The sequence below is a fragment of the Nerophis ophidion genome, linkage group LG01 (assembly GCF_033978795.1).
Source record: "Nerophis ophidion isolate RoL-2023_Sa linkage group LG01, RoL_Noph_v1.0, whole genome shotgun sequence".
Lineage (NCBI taxonomy): Eukaryota > Metazoa > Chordata > Actinopteri > Syngnathiformes > Syngnathidae > Nerophis > Nerophis ophidion.
Window position 1 is genome coordinate 84,498,059 of NC_084611.1, and position 19,636 is coordinate 84,517,694.

Genomic DNA, 19,636 nt, shown 5'->3' on the forward strand with positions numbered 1-19,636 from the left:
TTAAAATAAATAAAGAATAGCGAACAACAGGCTGAATAAGTGTACGTTATATGACGCATAAATAACTAACGGAGAACGTGCCTGGTATGTTAACGTAACATATTATGGTAAGAGTCATTCAAATAACTATAACATATAGAACATGCTATACGTTTACCAAACAATCTGTCACTCCTAATTGCTAAATCTGATTAAATCTTATACGTCTTGTCGCTTATGTGAATGAGCTAAATAATATTATTTGATATTTTACGGTAATGTGTTAATTTCACACAAGTCGCTCCTGAGTATGAGTCGCACCCTTGGCCGAACTATGAAAAAAAACTGCGACTTATAGTCCGAAAAATACGGTACATGATATGGAATGATTTTTTTTTTTTTATATAATTTTATTGCATGATTTTTGTATCCCTTTAATTTAGGTAGCTAGGGACTGCAGATGGAAATTAGCTATTTAGCTATAATCTGGTACAGAACATATCTGTCTTTGAGCTTAATGTTTGCGTGCATTGTCCCTTCAAATAAAGACTAGACAAAAAAAAAAAAAATTCAATACTTAAAGTACAGACACTTTGTAGGGCACAACATAACACATTCAGCTTCATTAAATAAGCTACTTTCTAGTTAGAAAACATACCATAGCTAGTCAATACAGTACTGTGAATGCAACTGCATTGCAAATGAGTGAAATGTAATATGAAACGAGATGTAACAACTGGACAACCCACACACAAAAGTACCAAAAATTGGTACTGTGGAGTACCGGTATCGATTCCCATATTTCAGGAATTGGTACCGTATCAGTTCAAATGTGGTCAGTACCCATCCCTAGTGCAGACTAAGGAGCATGGCGCAAAATTAAATTACTACTGGATATACAGCTTGTGTAAGATCTTAAAAAACCCAGGGCAACTTGACCACATGATGCAGAATGCCAAGCAACTGAACCGTTATTAGTACCAGTGTTACATTGTGTTGGGGTGGCCTTTAGTATATACAGTAATGTTAAACCAAATGTCTTCAGAAATCACAAAAGGTTATTTTATGCATGACAGATATCTCTTCGCTCTTTGCAGGAAACCCTAAAAAGCATGTTCCTGACAAGCCTCTGTTTCCTGCCGCCAAGGACTGGGACCAGTAAGTGCTGTTGTGTCCTGGTGACTGTTATAGCACGTGGCTATGTGTTTAAAGCTGGTCACGACTTGTAGTCCAACCTTACTGCATAACCTCTACAAAAAAAACAGAGCCCCTTGTTCCACATGCCCATTTGCTGCATTTCATTCTAGCTGCCTGCAGCTGACCGACATCCTCCCTTTGATCTTGGCCTTTGAAGGTGACTTCCCCGCAGCGCTCGATTTATTCCCGCCAGGGAATGGACCCGTTTTACGCCTCACACCGCACACCTTCCAGTTTTACTTCCAAATGTTCAAAACGGCACATGCACCCATGTTGGCCTGGTCGCGTACGAGCGAGCTCTGCACAGTCAGAGGCCAGTGGCATCCGATCAAAGGTCAGGACAGCTTTTATTGTGACCACATGCTTCTTCAAAAAAATTAACTTCTCTTTGGTACAGGAGCGGTGCCGCTGACCAATTTGGAATTGGTCCGCTTCGCAATCATGGTGCATAGATGCAGCCAGGTTGTCCACATGGATGTAAGTATGGAACTTACCGATATGTAACTTATAATAGGACACCTTACTTAAAGACCTCACCAAATAGATGCTTATTGTTGGTAATACTCAAGACGTTGCACTCAACTGACATGTCCTCAATGCCTATAGAAGAAGCACGCATGTTGAAATCAGGGTTCCCCTGAAGAGGAATGGATGTGCGGGTTATGTTGTACATAATAGTATAAAGTGAAAATATGTTTTTAAAAAACAATAACTTAAATTGTCCATTCATTAAATGCTTACATTTGTGTGAGTGAATTAGATATTCTCAATATGTTTTCTAACACATTAGGTACACTTGAACCATCTAATCACATGCAAAAGCTGTGTGTGAAAGACCCTAATTGTTAGAACTCTGAAGACAAAGTTGAAGTTAGTATGACAGCCTGTGTAGTTTTTGCACAAAAAAGAAAAAACAGGCTGACTTTCTTTTCCCTGTGTCAAATTTAAAGCAATTTATGTGAACACATTTTTGATGAATGTTCGTTCTGCGCCTAAGAATACATTTTGTTACCCTATGTAAAAAAAATAAATAATATAAAATAAAAGAACATCTAACTTACTGTTAATACATTGTAATGATCACCTAATACTGTGGTTCTCAAACTTTTTTTCACCGAGTACTACCTCAGCAAAAACCTGGCTCTTGAAGTATCACCATAATGACAAACATTAAATTACAGTAGCGTAGCAGGCCTCACTATCCATTCAAAAAAAGCAGAAGTTATATTTTACAAGTATATTAAATTTTTTTAACCACTGTAACATTACACACAATTTCGACAGTAATACTGTTTGAATATTTATTCAAGTGATTCTTTGGAGTGGGCAGCACGGAGGAACAGGGCTTAGTGCGTGTGCCTCACAATACGAAGGTCCTGGGTTAAATTCTGGGCTTGGGATCTTTCTTTGTGGAGTTTGTGTGTTCTCCCCGTGACTGCGTGGGTTCCCTCCTGCTTCCTCCCACCTCCAAAAACATGCACCTGGGGATAGGTTGAATGGCAACACTAAATTGGCCCTAGTGTGAGAATGTTGTCTGTCTATCTGTGTTAGCCCTGCGATGAGTTGGTGACTTGTCCAGGGTGTACTCCGCCTTCTGCCCGAATGCAGCTGAAACAGGCTGCAGCACCACGTGCTACTACAAACGGGACAAGCGGTACAAAATGGATGGAGGGATTCTTTGGAGTGCTATTGGATACATCCCGCATAAATCTAGTGTCAGAGTGTTTATGGAGAGTATGAACAAGTCAATGAGAGGCGCCATGTTGGTTACCTAGGACGTGTGCGGCTATGCCCGGAAGCATGCAATTGAGTCGTTTCGATGAAATAAACCAAAATAATACGTTTAAATACACTTCTTAATATATATACTCCAGCTCATAAACTTACAATTAAACATGCCTTTACTTTTTTCAAAATAATATGTATAATTATTTTGCGGCAATTTTGCTGCCGTTTTTGATGCACTCCACCGCTGTATTCATGCATGTTTAGTAACCACCGGCTTTCTAACACGCCCCTGCTGGCGAAATGTGCTTCAGAAAACACACGATGACCAAAAATAAACATATTACCTTCATTTTGCCAAAACCCTCATTATTTTGGACTAACAATTATGGAGAAATTATGACTTTTAGTTAAGTGAGGCTCGAGAAAACATGGCGGCGGCGGCTACATGGACTTTGCTTTGAAAATGTTCCCTCTGAGTTAACGGAGACGATCCCTTCGTTTCACTTCATTTCAATCGCTTCTACTTCCGTGGTGTTTCGCTGTGCGTTTAGGAGTGCAATGCTGTTGGAGGAGAAAAATATTTGTTGTTGCAGTTTGATTTTGAACGTGCAGCTAGCGTCCGCCCATCAGCTGCTGGGATCGAGAGTTACCATGCAGCAAGCAAAAATATTACATTTCTATTTTTATTTTTTAAATCTGTCCAAAACGTTTGGGGATCCTTGGACTAGTGGGACACGTACCACAGTTTGGGAATCCCTCACTTATTGAGTATTACTTCCTGAAGATGGTTATGTTTTCTTCATCCAGTCAGAGTCCTGGACCCATTTGCTCAAAACTGTGAGCACAACTATAAAAAGCGTCTCTTTTAAAGAACCCAGTCCGGAGTTCCTGCATGTAAGTCTTTAGAAAATCCTGTAAACCTGTGTGAAACACTCTTTTTCTTCTAATTTAGCTTTATGTGCTTCTTAACAACCAGGAAGCTGTCCACTCTGTCAATTCCATTCTGTTGACTGAATCCTACTACAACATGGAGATCCCACCTTACTTTGTGTCGGTACGAACAGGACCATCCTACATGGAGAATATCTCTCAGCGTGCGGCAAACAATCATTTGTGTACATGTGCGATTTGCAGCAGTTTCCAGATCAGGCCACATTACTGCTGGCCGTTGGGGCCTTGAGTCAGATAATCCTCCATCCTGATCTGAGTCCTGTCACCCCCATTCTGTGCACATTTCAGGTTGGTGCAAATGTCTTACTCCATTACACAACGAAGATACTTTGATGATTTTCAACACGTATTGAAGTGGTTCATCTAAAGCAGGGGTGTCCATCGTCCAATTTGAGCTCACAGCTTCAGAGATCCCACGTGCACTGGAACACCTGGGAAATGATTAACAAATTTTCGACTCATGAAAAACATAAGCGCTGTTTTTGCGGGTCATTAAAAACATTAACAGTCATGTAATAGATTTTTGCGAAATTTAAGGCCTTTAACTGATAGTCAATAAGTTGTAATTAGTGGTGATGTAACAGTATTTAAATACTGCGGTATTTCGGTATCTTAATAACAATAAAACCGTAAACTACATCTCCCCAAATTCTCTGTGTAGCACGAGTGGGTGAGATCTGTGCGTGGAAGGTTGTGAAGGAGAGACACAGAGAGAATTGTTTTTTTGAACATTTCCTGAAGCTTGCATTAAAAATATTTCCATAACTTTTTGACTTATGTTGTTGAAAGACCCTCGAGACAACAAAACCTCTTACATTGCGTACACTGCAAGGCAAAGTCTTTGTTATTGCCCGGAGTGTTTCCAAGATGACACATAAAGCCAATCAGAAGTTGTGACATTTTAATGCACTCTTTTTCTTTTCAATGACATTTATTCAACTCTTGGTTTAAAAGGATTTGTTTGAAACACCCTATGCTCCCGGGTTTATCACTGATGAACGTGTCCAAGCATCACCGGGATGTGTGTTCAAGTTGTAGTTCAATATTTTCTGCATTATTAACCGTTAAATTGTCAGCTAACCTTTTTGAGACTCAGCATTTTCCAAAGTGATATACAGCAGACACTGACGTTAAAAGACACTAACGTGAACATTGTTATACATTTGCTTCACTGGATGTTTGTATTGTCAGTTTATACACAGTTAACTGAAAGTGTATATATAAAACATGTATATATAATTGTTTTTTAGTAATATCATTAGAACATTTAAGCATTATGTTTGTGTTCAATAACTAAGTGAATTAGTGAATTATGTTTTATATAGCGCTTTACATTGTGAAACCCAATATCCAAGTTACATTTAAACCAGTGTGGGTGGCACTGGGAGCAGGTGGGTAAAGTGTCTTGCCCTAGGACACAACGGCAGTGATTAGGATGGCGGAAGTGGGAATCGAACCTGGAACCCTCAAGTTGCTGGCACGAGTTTCCAATGAGTTTCCTCCGCCGGGTGGCAGGGCTCTCCCTTAGGGTGAGAAGCTCTGCCATCCGGGAGGAGCTCAAAGTGCGCTGCTCTTCCACATCGAGAGGAGCCAAATGAGGTGGTTCGGGCATCTGGTCAGGATGCCACCCGAACGCCTCCCATGAATTGATACCTAGCATGAATTGATTGTGGACCCCGACTTAAACAAGTTGAATAACTTATTCGGGTGTCACCATTTAGTGGTCAATTGTACGGAATATGTACTGACCTGTGCAATCTACTAATAAAAGTATCATTCAATCAATCAATCAATCAATCAATCCCGAGGGAGGTGTTTAGGGCACATCCGACGGGTAGGAGGCCACGGGGAAAATCTAGGACACGTTTGAAAGACTGTCTCCCGGCTGGCCTGGGATTCCCCGGGAAGAGCTGGACGAAGTGGCTGGGGAGAGGAGAGTCTGGCCTTCCCTGCTTAGGCTGCTGCCCCCGCGACCCGACCTTGGATAAGCGGGAGAAGATGGATGAATGGATAATTTGGGATACGAGTTTTGAGTGTTTTGAGTTACGAGCTAGGTCATGAAACTGATTGAGCTCTGAGCCTGAGGTGCCACTGAATTAAAATACTGAGTATGTGCACACTTAGATGTGGATAAGAAATTAGGGATTTGTGTTCTCTCATTTTCATTCAAAAATCAAAAGTAATTGCAAAGAGTCAGATATGCACAGAAACCACAGGAAGAGCCCTCCACCCTCCCAAAATGAGTAAGTTAGGCAGTGAAAACTTGAACAATTATGTTTATTTGAACCAGTGGCATTTATTTTCCAGTGCTGGCACAAAGTGAAGTGAAGTGAATTATATTTATATAGCGCTTTTCTCTAGTGACTCAAAGCGCTTTACATAGTGAAACCCAATATCTAAGTTACATTTAAGCCAGTGTGGGTGGCACTGGGAGCAGGTGGGTAAAGTGTCTTGCCCAAGGACACAACGGCAGTGACTAGGATGGCGGAAGCGGGAATCGAACCTGCAACCCCCAAGTTGCTGGCACGGCCACTCTACCAACCGAGCTATGCCAAAGGACTATGATTTGTCATGGCTGCATTAGCTTTAAAGCTATCAATCTGCCAATTTGACTTAATTTTGTATCTTTTTAAACAAATCAAACACAATCAAAGGGCCTTGAACGGGCTCTAAAAAAATGTCAGGGAAAGCAAAAAAAAACCCTGAACTTTATTGGACCTCAGCATTGTGTTAGGATAAAATGAGTTACTTATCAAAAATATACATTATGAGATCATTTGGCTGTAGTTTTTGTCACCTGTGGATTAGCATATATTGACCTACATTGGCTTAGTCTTGGCATTGTTATCAGATTGGCCACCAGCATCCTTACATTTTTCTTAAACATGTTTGGACAACCCTGGATGTTATATTTTTTTCTTCTTTTAAGCACATACTTTATTCTCAACGTGCTATTTGATGTTTTTATGACAGAACAACATTTGGGCTCTCAACTGGTTCTGGAACAGGCTGTTGTCCAAAAAGCATCGAATCGGCCTTGTCAAGAAGATCTATCAGGAGCTGGAAAATTGTTGGGGTGTGATTCCAATTGTTTTCTCCAGTCACGTTGACTAGTTTCAGTCATTGAGACAAAATCTGGCAGACATGTTTATTTAATTAGCGTCATGGCTCCCATTTTGTCTTTGTTCACTCATTTAGTAGAGGATACCTTAATGTGTCTTCAGTCCACCAGAAAAGTTCTGTTTCCTGCTGCGGAGAACTGGGACCTGTAAGTTCTGTCTTGCCCTTGTAGCTTTTTTTTTTAGCTGCATTAGGTGTTGTTGATGCCAGTTTTCTTTTTCCAGCAATTTGCAGCTGGGAGATCTCCTGCCTCTCCTCCTCTGCGTGGAGGGCCAGTTAACCCCGGCAATGCTGAGCTTCTACCCATCTGAGAAGGGTGCCCTCTCGAACCTCAGACCCCACGTCTTTGAGGTCTACATGAATATGTTCAGCACCTGCACTGCCCCGAAGCTGACCGTCAGCCAGACGGGGGAGCTCTGCTTTTTTAACAAGCTCTGGGGGCCTATCGCAGGTCAGTAAAGGTTCAGCGTTGGGTCGCTGTCATCTCCTTCAGAAAAATTAACCTCTCTCTGGTTCAGGTGTGCATCCAGTAGGAGGTTTACAGCTGCTCAGCTTTGTACTCCTTGTCCATAGATGCAACCTGGTCATCTACACTAATGTAAGTCACCTGGATCACCTCTGTTTTTGTTCTTCCACCAACAAGGGCTACCCCAAGTTTTCCCTACCAATCTGGTACAGGGTAAAACAGCTTGTTATTGCCCATACACAAAACCAGTCAGTTTTTCCTTTGGACCGACAGACATAGATTTGTGTTTCTCATAAACCGCTCATAAGCACATGGTCTGCCAGAGCAAAAGACAGAACAGGTGGGGATGTTACCAATTTGTCGACTTAGTTGTGATATTAACCCTAGTCATACTTGCCAACCTTGAGACCTCCGATTTCGGGGAGGGGGGTGGGGGGGGCGGAGGCGTATTTCTCGAGATATATATATATATATATGTATATGTATATATATATATGTATGTGTATGTGTGTATATATATATATGTGTGTGTATGTGTGTATATATATATATATATATATGTGTGTGTATAAATATATATATGTGTGTATATGTGTGTGTGTGTGTATATATATATGTGTGTATATGTGTGTGTGTGTGTATATATATATGTGTGTATATGTGTGTGTGTGTGTATATATATATATATATATATGTGTGTGTGTATATATATATATATATATATATATATATGTATGTATATGTGTATGTATGTATATATATATGTATGAAATACTTGACTTCCAGTAAATTCTAGCTATATATTTATTTTATTATATATATATATATATATATATATATATATATATATAAATAAAAGAAATAGTTGAATTTCCGACAGCACCTATCAAATACACAGTAATAAAAGCACAGTTGTTCTACTAACTGTACTGTGCTTGCTTGTTACTAAAAAAACCAAACACTTACCTTTCACTATTTGAGTAACCTTTGTTCTGCCATTTGCGTATTGGCAAGCGATCTCCGAATCCGGGAATATCCTTCACGGGTTTGTTGTAGACATCTACAAATGAGAACGGGATGTTGCTTCCAGCTATCAGCATAGCCATCTTTCTCTCAGCATAAGAAACACCATCGGGTCTCCATTTTGCGAGGTGGGCCATAATAGTGGGTTGTGAACGATGCTGCGCTGCGGACGCTTTGTGCTTCGCTGACCGTTCATGGCTGAATATCCGTTCGGCCGCCGTGTTCAATGGAGAAGTCTGTTCTACGAAATTTACAGGCAACATACCCCTTCCCCTTTGAACTCTCCCGGATAAACTGAAATTCTTGTTTCCAATCGTTTTGGAACTTGCAAGCGTGTTTCTTCATTTTGCCCGTCGACGGTTTAATGTATTGCACTGGAGTCAATAACCAGGCAACGTGATGAAGTTACGTCTCTTTACTGTGGGCTTCAGAACAACAGATTCCCTAATGCATGTTCCTTGACTGCACTTAAATGTAGAATATATTTACATTCTAATCTATGTACAGTAGATGGCAGTATTGTCCTGTGTAAGAGGGTCACAACATTGAGTCAGGTCTGACACAATGTTGAGGGGCGTGGCCTCCAGCTCCGCATGAATTTCGAGAGATTTTCGGGAGAAAATTTGTCCCGGGAGGTTTTCGGGAGAGGCGCTGAATTTCAAGAGTCACCCGGAAAATCCGGGAGGGTTGGCAAGTATGACCCTAGTGCAAAAGTATGACCCTAGTGCAAGCTTAAAGGAGAACTGCACTTCTTTTGGATATTTGCCTATCATTCGCAATCATTCTGAGAGACAAGAACACGTCTTTTTATGTTTTTTATTTTAAAGATGATAAACGCTTTGGAAATGCAGCTAATGGAAGTCACCGTTGTAGCCTTCATAACCCTTTAAACAACTTCGAAACCCTCCGTTTTTTATGCACACTGCAAGTACAAACAGTTGTGGTCAAAAGTTTACATACACTTGTAAAGAATATAATGTCATGGCTGCCTTGAGTTTCCAATCATTTCTACAACTCTTATGTTTTTGTGATAGAGTGATTGGGGCACATACTTGTTGGTGACAAAAAACATTCATGAGGTTTGGTTCTTTTATGAATTTGTCAAGGATCTACTGAAAATGTGACCAAATCTGCTGGGTCAAAAGTATATATACAGCAATGTTAATATTTGGTTACATGTCCCTTGGCAAGTTTCACTGCAGTAGGGCGCTTTAGGTAGCCATCCACAAGCTTCTGGTTGAATTTTTGACCACTCCTCTTGACGAAATTGATGCAGTTCAGCTAAATATGTTGATTTTCTGACATGGACTTGTTTCTTCAGCATTGTCAACACGTTTAAGTCAGGACTTTGGGAAGGCCATTCTAAAACCTTAATTCCATCCTGATTTAGCCATTCCTTTACCACTTTTGACATTTGTTTGGGATCATTGTCCTGTTAGAACACCCAAGACCCATTGTCCTGAATAATTTGGAGGTAATCCTCCTTTTTCATTCATTTACTCTCTGTAAAGCACCAGTTCCATTGGCAGCAAAACAGACCCGGAGCATAATATTACCACAACCATGCTTGACGGTAGGATGGTGTTCCTGGGATTAAAGGCCCCGCCTTTTCTCTTCTAAACATATTGCTGGATATTGTGGCCAAACATCTAAATTTTTATTTCATCTGACATCACATGGACAAAGGTAAGACCTTCTGGAGGCTAGTTCTGTGGTCAGGTGAAACAAATTGAGCTATTTGTCCAACAGGACAATGACCCCAAACAAACGTCAAAAGTGGTAATGGAATGGCTAAATCAGGCTGGAATTAAGGTTTTAGTATGGCCTTTTCAAAGTCCTGACTTAAATGTGTGGACGATGCTGAGGAAACAACTCCGTGTCAGAAAAAAACAAAACAATTTTAGCTCAACTGCGGCAATTTTTCAAGAGGAGGAGTCAAAAATTCAACCAGAAGCTTGTGGATGGCTACCAAAAGCACTTTATCGCAGTGAAACTTGCCAAGGGACATGTAACCAAATATTAACATTGCTGTATACAGTATATACTTCTGACCCAGCCGATTTGGTCACATTTTCAGTAGACCCATAAAAGAACCAAACTTCATGAATGTTTTTTGTCACCAAACAAGAATGTGCTCCAATCACTCTATCACAAAAGAAGAGTTGTAGAAATGATTGGAAACTCAAGACAGCCATGACATTGTTCTTTACAAGTGTATGTAAATTTTTGACCACGACTGTATATAATGTAGTAACAGACACGTTCGCAAAAATATGTAATATGTTCAATATTTACCTTATTTAGGTCATTTTAAGCATTGCTGGAACTAATTAATTGGGGTATTTATCTCTGTTTCTATAATGTGCATGTCTGACAATTTGTGTCTCTACATCAGGATACAAAACACTTGTGTATGTTCTAATCATGGCAGACTGTAACAAAGAATGAAGATGACTATTTTTGGACAAACGTGAATTCACAACCTTCTTTTTGAATCTGAATTTATGGAGGATGAAATACTGCTTCTAGAAGCGAGCACTTGGGAGAGTGAGACGTTAAAGCAGACTGAAGCCGACAGAGTGAGGTGAAAGTGAATCGAAGCTGCAAAATGTGGAACTTGAAGCCAAGCTATTTCGACATAAATGGAGTGCCTATCCATAATTATTTGGAAAAACGTTCCTGGCCAGCTGGACCAAACAGACAACTATCCATCGACTGAGTCGCACTACATTAATCATTATGCATGCATTGTGTCGTGTGTATCATGTACAAACAAAACATGAAATGTGAGATAATACTTAATAGATACTCCTAATATGATCATGTTTTTCAGTCAGTACAGATTAGTGTCCTATTGCAATGTTGTGCATTACAAACTCAAACGCGTTTCGCAGCTCGCTTATCTTTTGCCGTAGTTAGCTTCTACAGCTAAAACCATAGTACGCCAGTGTGTTACTTCGCTAGAAAAAGAGTTTCTCAGTCTTTGGTCTTACATTAACAGGACACAGCTTGGTTATTGTACAGCAGGGGTCACCAACCTTTTTGAAACCAAGAGCTACTTCTTGGGTACTGATTAATGCGAAGGGCTACCAGTTTGATACACACTTAAATAAATTGCCAGAAATAGCCAATTTGCTCGATTTACCTTTTAATAAATAAATCTATATATATTTTAAAAAAAGGGTATTTCGGTGTGTCATTCGTCGTACATTTTTTTTCCTTTTACGGAAGGTTTTTTGTAGGGAATAAATGATAAAAAAAAACACTTAACTGAACTTTTTAAAAGAGGAGAAAACACGAAAAAAATCAAAATTAAATTTTGAAACATAGTTTATCTTCAATTTCGACTTTAAAATTCAACCGAAAAAAATGAAGAGAAAAACTAGCTAATTCGAATCTTTTTGAAAAAATTAAAAAAAAAATTTATGGAACATCATTAGTAATTTTTCCTGATTAAAATTAATTTTAGAATTTTGATGAATAGGTTAAAATCCATTCTGCACTTTGTTATGATATATATAGCACATTGGGCCAAGCTATATTTCTAACAAAGACAAATCATAATTTTTTCTAGATTTTCCAGAACAAACATTTTAAATGAAATTCAAAATACTTTGAAATAAGATTTAAATTTGATTCTACAGATTTTCTAGATTTGCCAGAATAATTTTTTTGAATTTTAATCAAAGTAAGTTTGAAGAAATATTTCACAAATATTCTTCGTCGAAAAAACAGAAGCTAAAATGAAGAATTAAATTTAAATTTCTTTACAATAAAAAAAAAAACGATTTACTTGGACATTGATTTAAATTGTCAGGAAAGAAGAGGAAGGAATTTAAAAGGTAAAAAGGTATATGTGTTTAAAAATCCTCATCATTTTTAAGGTTGTATTTTTTCTCTAAAATTGTCTTTCTGAAAGTTATAAGAAGCAAAGTAAAAAAATAAATGAATTTATTTAAACAAGTGAAGACCAAGGCTTTAAAATATTTTCTTGGATTTTCAAATTCTATTTGAGTTTTGTCTCTCTTAAAAGTAAAAATGTCAAGCAAAGCGAGACCAGCTTGCTAGTAAATAAATACAATTTAAAAAATAGAGGCAGCTCACTGGTAAGTGCTGCCATTTGAGCTATTTTTAGAACAGGCCAGCGGGCGACTCATCTGGTCCTTAAGGGCTACCTGATGCCCGCGGGCACTGCGTTGGTGACACCTGTTGTACAGGTTACCGAATGTAAATTAAGTATTGGTGACTTTTTTTGAATGCATTTTGAGAGGGATCTAGTGGCAGAATTGATTGCTCCCGTTAACTGCGTTGCTAGCCACCAAAAACGAGAGATTTTTATGTTAGAAAGCGAAAAAACCCAAAACCTTTGTCTTCTTGGCTCTCATAAGGATTGGAAACGATAGGCAAAATTCCTAGGAGTGAAGTTCCCCTTTAAGATTGATTATACGCATTTTTATGAGCGGTTCCCTTTTGGATCCTGAGTGTCAAGTCAGTAACAATTTTTTTGAAATATTTTAGCTCCAAATTTATCGATATAGTTTCATTTATTTTATTATTTTTGTCAACTTTTTATAATTGGGGAAAATGATCCCTATGCAATGTCTGGGGAAAAGAAAAAAAATTGTGGAGTGGAGAATGCACAGTAGAATTTTTGAAGTTAGGTAATTGGAGCGTTGAATATGTTCTTTCATAATACTGATTTGACAGTCCCCTCTGAGCTAGAATAAGAGAGAAAGCAGGCAAGACTTGGTTGAGTTTGAGTCCATACAAGTCGTTTATATACAACAACTCCAACCCAATCCCAGTTTTACCATACTGTTTTTTTATTCCAAAAATTCAACTCTATTCGGTTGAAAATTTGAATTTAAAATCTAAATGAATAAAAATCCCAATTTGGATATGAATTAATTTTTTGAGCAGCTCTAATATCTGCTATGTTCTAACTTTCCAAGATCTATGACCATGTTTACACTGCAGGCTAAGTGTCCCAAATCAGATTTTTTTTTTCAGCTGACTGCATGTAAAACGTGATCTTTATCAGACTCCACTATAAATGTGCACCGGCCTTAATTTGGCCTGGACTTCATTTACATGAAAATAAGTTAATGTAATATTTTGTGTAATATTTAGGAGGGTTCAAATTTTTTTATGGCTGTTAAGTAGAGGAGAAATGGACATCAGCGTCGATCTATGTTAGGTTTACTTTTCATCTTACGTAAACCACTTAAGCAATGTACGCAACATGCAAGCAAATATGCCACAGCGTACACGTAGTTTCTGGTGCTTCAACAATCGTTATTTCTTCAGATATACTGTATGTATATATATATATATATATATATATATATATATATATATATTACATATAGCCTTATATATTACATATAGCCTATTTGCGCACTTTTGACTGGTGATGCACCGAAAATTCGGTGCGAAAAAATGCTTTGCTTCCCGAAACCGGATGTTGCATTGACGTATCCATTTTCCCTGGCGGGTCGAGTCTTTGTTTGCGTACACAAATGATGTAGCTTGTCCAAAGATGACCTAACAGTCGCAATTACGTTTAGACTTAAGTCACATTTGAAAAGATCAGATTCCAATTGGATTCGGACTACGTCTTGATGTGGCCCAAGTCTGATGCGTGATGATCAGATGTGAAGCACTTCGGTGTTTAGACTGGCAAATCATATCCGATCTGTGTCACTTGAGAGCAAAAAAAATCAGATTTGAAGTGCAGTGTAAACCGGGCCATTGTCATTACATTTCAGTTGTTTATCCATCCATCCATTTTCTACCTCTTATTCCTTTTTTTGGGGTCGCGGGGGGCGCTGGCGCCTATCTCAGCTACAATCGGGCGGAAGGCGGGGTACACCCTGGACAAGTCGCCATCTCATCGCAGGGCCAACACAAATAGACAGACAACATTCACACTCACATTCAAACACTAGGGCCAGCAATTTAAATCCTTTATGTTCATCAAATCTCTGAGAATTATGTCCGAGGTTTTCTCGTGGTTACACAGCGTGCTTCCACCCAAAAAATATTTTTTTGTTTTTCAATAGGTAAGAATAAGATTCATTTGGTTTTCCACGTGGAAAAAAAAGGTAATACATTACAGTATATTATTTATAATTTGCATTTAAACCAGTGTGGGTGGCACTGGAAGCAGGTGGGTAAAAGACACAAGGGCAGTCACTAGGATGGCAGAAGCGGGACTCGAACCTGGAACCCTCAAGTTGCTGGCATTCACTCTACCAACCGAGCCTTACCGCCTAATCTAAAAGCACTCAGGCAGCTGGCTCTGTCTGGTTCGGGATGTTAAATGACAAAAAGACATCAATCATGACATGATTCTCGCAAAAACACATCTCTCTCAAATGTGTCAAAAACATCAATCTTGTATTAAGAGAAGGGATGTTAGGATTAATCCACAATCACTATTTCTGCTTGTCCTTCAGTCCGATTGTTGGATCAGCCTGCTCATGCTCGTCGGCGGAGCCCACAAAAGCATCCCAAAACCAAGTGAAGTCTTCTTGCGTGTGAGTTTGTCGTCTTTCGTTTCCTGACGTTTTTTTTTTTAAGCCCCGTTTGCATTTTTAAATGTCAATTTTGACTCCTTTGGTGTCTTTCATTGAGCCAGGAAGCTGTACAGCTTGTGAACAGTATCCTGCAGAATTGCTCCAGCCGCAACATGAACATCTCAGGGAAATTCCCCACGGTATGAGCGTGAACAACTTAGTGAACAACTTCATTTTTAGTCTGTCACGTGCACTAATTGTGTGCGCATGTGACTCTCTCTCTCTAGCTTGACGTTGATCAATCCAAGTTGCTGCTGCTCACTGGCGCTTTGAGAGAGATCATCCTCCATCCTCTACTCAGTCCAGTCATCCCCATTCTGAACACCTTCCAAGTAAGAACAAATACGCTGATGCGCTTGTATTGGTGAGAAGCTGCCTCCTGTTGGTTGGGAAGTAAAGTGCAACTGTTTATTTACACACTGCTTGTTATCCTGTCAATCAGGGGTCTTCAACGTGAAGTTGGCCCCAAATATTAAAAATAACACTTTGTGCTGTAAAAATGTTTTGTTTGTTTTTAAGTTATTCTGAAATACATTGTCTGACTAGTGACGTCATCCAGCCCCCACCAACCCACCTTGTCAAAATTTCACCAAACTTGTCCCATCCGTTTGTGCTACATTTGTGCTGCAAATATTTAGTTCTGTTGTAGTTTTTATGTTAACATTTTGTTATTCATAACCAGCCCCCCAACCTAGTCAAACTCTCCCCAAATTTGTCCCCCCTTTGTCTGTGCTGCACAATTTTTTTTTGTCCTAATCAGTTTTTAAATCACAATTTTATTATTAACTACCACCTAAGGCAGGGGTAGTGAAGTGAATTATATTTATATAGCGCTTTTCTCTAGTGACTCAAAGCGCTTTACATAGTGAAACCCAATATCTAAGTTACATTTAAACCAGTGTGGGGGGCACTGGGAGCAGGTGGGTAAAGTGTCTTGCCCAAGGACACAACGGCAGTGACTAGGATGGCGGAAGCGGGAATCGAACTTGCAACCCTCAAGTTGCTGACACGGCCACTCTACCAACCGAGCTATACCGCCCCATGGCTCTAGAGCCAGATGCGGCTCTTTTGATGACTGCATCTGGCTCTCAGATAAATCTTAGCTGACATTGCTTAACACAATAAGTAATTAATAATTCTGCTGGTAATCACAGTGTTAAAAATAACGTTCAAATTATAAAACATTCTCATGCATTTTAATCCAACCATCCGTTTTCTATCGCACCTGTTCAAGATGTCGCATTAATGGTAAGAAGTATTATATGTATTATTGGTTAACTTTTAGAATACCAAAGTTATTAAAAATAGTTAGAGACTTCTACTCTAAAAATGTTGGTCTTCCTTAAAAATGCACGCATTTAGTTGTATTCAGTGTTAAAAAATATTATATGGCTCTCATGGAAATACATTTTTAAATATTTGGCTTTCATGGCTCTCTCTGCCGAAAAGGTTCCCGACCCCTGACCTAGGGCTAGGCGATCTGGCCTTTTTTTAATATCTCGATATTTTTAGGCCATGTCGCGATACACTATAGATGTCTCGATATTTTGCCTTAGCCTTGAATGAACACTTGATGCATATAATCACAGTAGTTAAAACATTCTTTATACTGCATTCATATATGCTCATTTTAAACTTTCATGCAGAGAGGCAAATAACAACTAAGTCCATTGACCAAAACTGTATTTATTAAACACTTATTAAGCAGTGGCACAAACATTCATGTCATTTCCAAAACTGAAAGTGCAAGATTGTCAGAGACATTTTAAAACAAGCTATTGGTGCACTTTGGTGCATGATGTCACGAAGATGAACACTAAATTAAAGTGCACTTTTTGTACAGAACACCACTACAATAGTTTATTACAAATAAAGTGCACTTTTGTGCATGATGTCACACAAGATATTTCAACAAGAGTCAAATAAAAAATGAGCTGCATAATAGGAAATCAAATAGTGTTCGTCCTTCGCTATGTGGTACCTTACTGCGGACATTATCTCCTTTTGTTGTTGACAAATTGTTTTCATACGGTGTTGATCTGGAAATGTTTGCCTTGGCATTTTGATGGTGTGGGCGTGTGGCACCGATTGGAGATGTTGACATGCGGAGTACGCACTCTTGATGCTACATTTTAGCAGTAATGCCACATTTTGGAGCAAAGCTTTTGCCCCACACTTGACAAATTACGGTTGTCTGTTCGACATATTCCCACTTGAAGCCAAACCACCGCCAGACGATGGACCCTGTGCTGTTTTTCTTGGGAATTAATTCTTCTTTCATTTGTTACCAGATTTGCATCTTCTTTCTCTCGTATTACCACTAGCATCACAGCTAACGGTACCCATGCCGCTGCCTCTCTGCTCCGCGAGGGCGTATACGTATTTGACGTATGTAAGAAGGTGCGCTTGTTTAATGTCTCTGTGAAAAGGAGAGACAAGAAAGAGTGGGAAACGCAGTGTATTGCAAGCAGCTAAAAGCAACTGCGTAAGAACATGTACTCTAATATCACGATATAGTCATTTTCTATATCGCACAGACAAACCCGCGATATATCGTGTATATCGGTATATCGCCCAGCTCTACTACCACCATAGCAATAGACAAAATGTTTACGGCACAAACAAATGGCATTGTTATTTGCAATGATAAGGTGGACCAACTGCAAACAGGTATTAAAAGAATAGAATATAGCGACGCAAATAACTAGCGGGTCACTAGAGCGATAATTGCTAGCTGGTAACTAGCAATGCTAACGGCTAGCTTGCAACTTGAGCGGTTACAATTAGGTATCTTTAATGCTTTGATTACCGTATTTTCCGCGCTATAAGCCGCCCCGTGTTATAAGCCGCACCTTCAATGAATGGCATATTTAAAAACTTTGTTAACCTATAAGCCGCACCGGGTCATAAGCCGCGCCCCCGCTGCGCTAAAGGGAATGTCAATAAAACAGTCAGATAGGTCAGTCAAACTTTAATAATACAAACCAGTGTGCAAATGTGCAATCACAACAATAGCAACACTCAAAATATTGCAGAGCAATAGCAACATCAACAACTCAACGTTGCTCGAACGTTAATGTCATAGCACACAAAATAAACATTTAAAGCTCACCTTCAGAAGTTATTCCTCATCCATAAATACCTCTAATTCTTCTTCTTCGATGTCTGAATTAAAAAATTGGGTGAATACAGCATCCAAAATGGCGGGCTCCGTCTCGTCGAAGTCATCAGAGTCAGTGTCGCTGTTGTAGTCAGGCAGTTCCATGAATCTTGCCTTCCTGGACGGATCTTTTTTGAACTATCTTGTTTTTACAATATGCGCGGAAAGTAGCCAGCTTTTCTTGAAAGTCTTTTGGCAGTTGCTGTGAAATAGTAGTCCGTGTGCGGATGGAGATATTGCGTCTTTTCATGAACCGGAAACACAAAGAAGCACCACCTTTTAAAATCATCCAAGTGAAGTTCGCTTGCTAGCGCTGTTGCTTTCATTGGAATAGTGATGGTACTTACACTTCTGCTTGCTGCTCTCTGCTCAACAACCCACTGTTCCAGTTTGTCCTCCTTCGGAACAAAGCAAGATGGCAAAGATGACCTAGATGACCTACTTGGCGCAGGTCATCTTGTTGCTTCCTCCACCTAAGCACCATTGATTCATTTATGTTCAATTCTCTCGCTGCTGCTCTATTTCCGTGTTCTTTTGCGTGACTTATTGCCTTGAGTTTGAATTCTGCGTTGTACGCGTGTCTCTTACTAGGAGCCATTTTGTGGTCCTCTTTACAGAAACACACAAATGAAACGAATCGGATTAGCCGCGCGCTTCTTCTTCTACGGGGGCGGGTGCTTACCTTGGCGGTTGCGTACCGTAGAAGAAGAAGCGCTTCCTCTTTCCAGGTGGGCGGGCGCTTACCTTGGCGGTTGCTTACCGTAGAAGAAAAAGCGCTTCCTCTTCTACGGGGAAAAAAGATGGCGGCTGTTTACCGTAGTTGCAAAACCTAAACTCTATGAAAATAAATATTTATATTAATATATATATAAGGCGCACCGGGTTATAAGCCGCACTGTCACCTTTTGAGAAAATTTGTGGTTTTTAGGTGCGGCTTATAGCGCGGAAAATACGGTATTATAATAATACAGTATAATTATTTATTCACGTTTGCATTTCAAACCTGCAAAGCACACTGAGTACAGGTGGCCATGCCACTGTAATTTATAAACCAACATTGTGCATTTTTAAAGACATTTACTTTTGTGGAAAAACTACAGGTGGAATATTTGGGGAAGAGGGAAAAAAAATCAACCAAAAATGTTTACGTCCCCCCTGCAGTACCTCTGCAGACCCCTGTTAAGGAAAGTTTTATATAAATGAAAAAAATGGTCAGCTACTTGCGAAAATTAGTTGGTTATTCCTGCAAAGCTGTTTTTCTTACCAATGTTTTCCTGTTGATTCAGCTAAACACCCTAAAGTTACAATGTGTGTCTTCTGGGACTGTGTGAGAAATTCACTTATGGGGTCAAACTAGGGGGTTTGAAAACACGGCCACCGTCTGGTGTACTTGTCAGGAAACTTTTAGCACAGGCAACACATTAGCTGTGCATA

The 19,636-nt window shown here is 39.4% G+C and overlaps 1 protein-coding gene across 2 annotated transcripts in view; it reads left to right on the top strand.

Annotated features, from left to right (window-relative positions):
* Window positions 1-19,636, top strand: part of zgc:112980 (uncharacterized protein LOC503706 homolog) — a 40,762-nt gene that overhangs the window by 19,745 nt on the left and 1,381 nt on the right. Inside the window, exons 18-30 of one of the 2 annotated variants that reach the window (XM_061913981.1) lie at window positions 1,077-1,137; window positions 1,287-1,510; window positions 1,574-1,653; window positions 3,712-3,798; window positions 3,881-3,958; window positions 4,039-4,143; window positions 6,829-6,931; window positions 7,054-7,123; window positions 7,200-7,426; window positions 7,494-7,573; window positions 14,923-15,003; window positions 15,105-15,182; window positions 15,270-15,374. In XM_061913981.1, the coding sequence (XP_061769965.1) occupies window positions 1,077-1,137; window positions 1,287-1,510; window positions 1,574-1,653; window positions 3,712-3,798; window positions 3,881-3,958; window positions 4,039-4,143; window positions 6,829-6,931; window positions 7,054-7,123; window positions 7,200-7,426; window positions 7,494-7,573; window positions 14,923-15,003; window positions 15,105-15,182; window positions 15,270-15,374 (1,379 nt within the window). The remainder of the gene's footprint in view (window positions 1-1,076; window positions 1,138-1,286; window positions 1,511-1,573; window positions 1,654-3,711; window positions 3,799-3,880; window positions 3,959-4,038; window positions 4,144-6,828; window positions 6,932-7,053; window positions 7,124-7,199; window positions 7,427-7,493; window positions 7,574-14,922; window positions 15,004-15,104; window positions 15,183-15,269; window positions 15,375-19,636) is intronic. The other variant, XM_061913991.1, reaches the window with a different exon arrangement.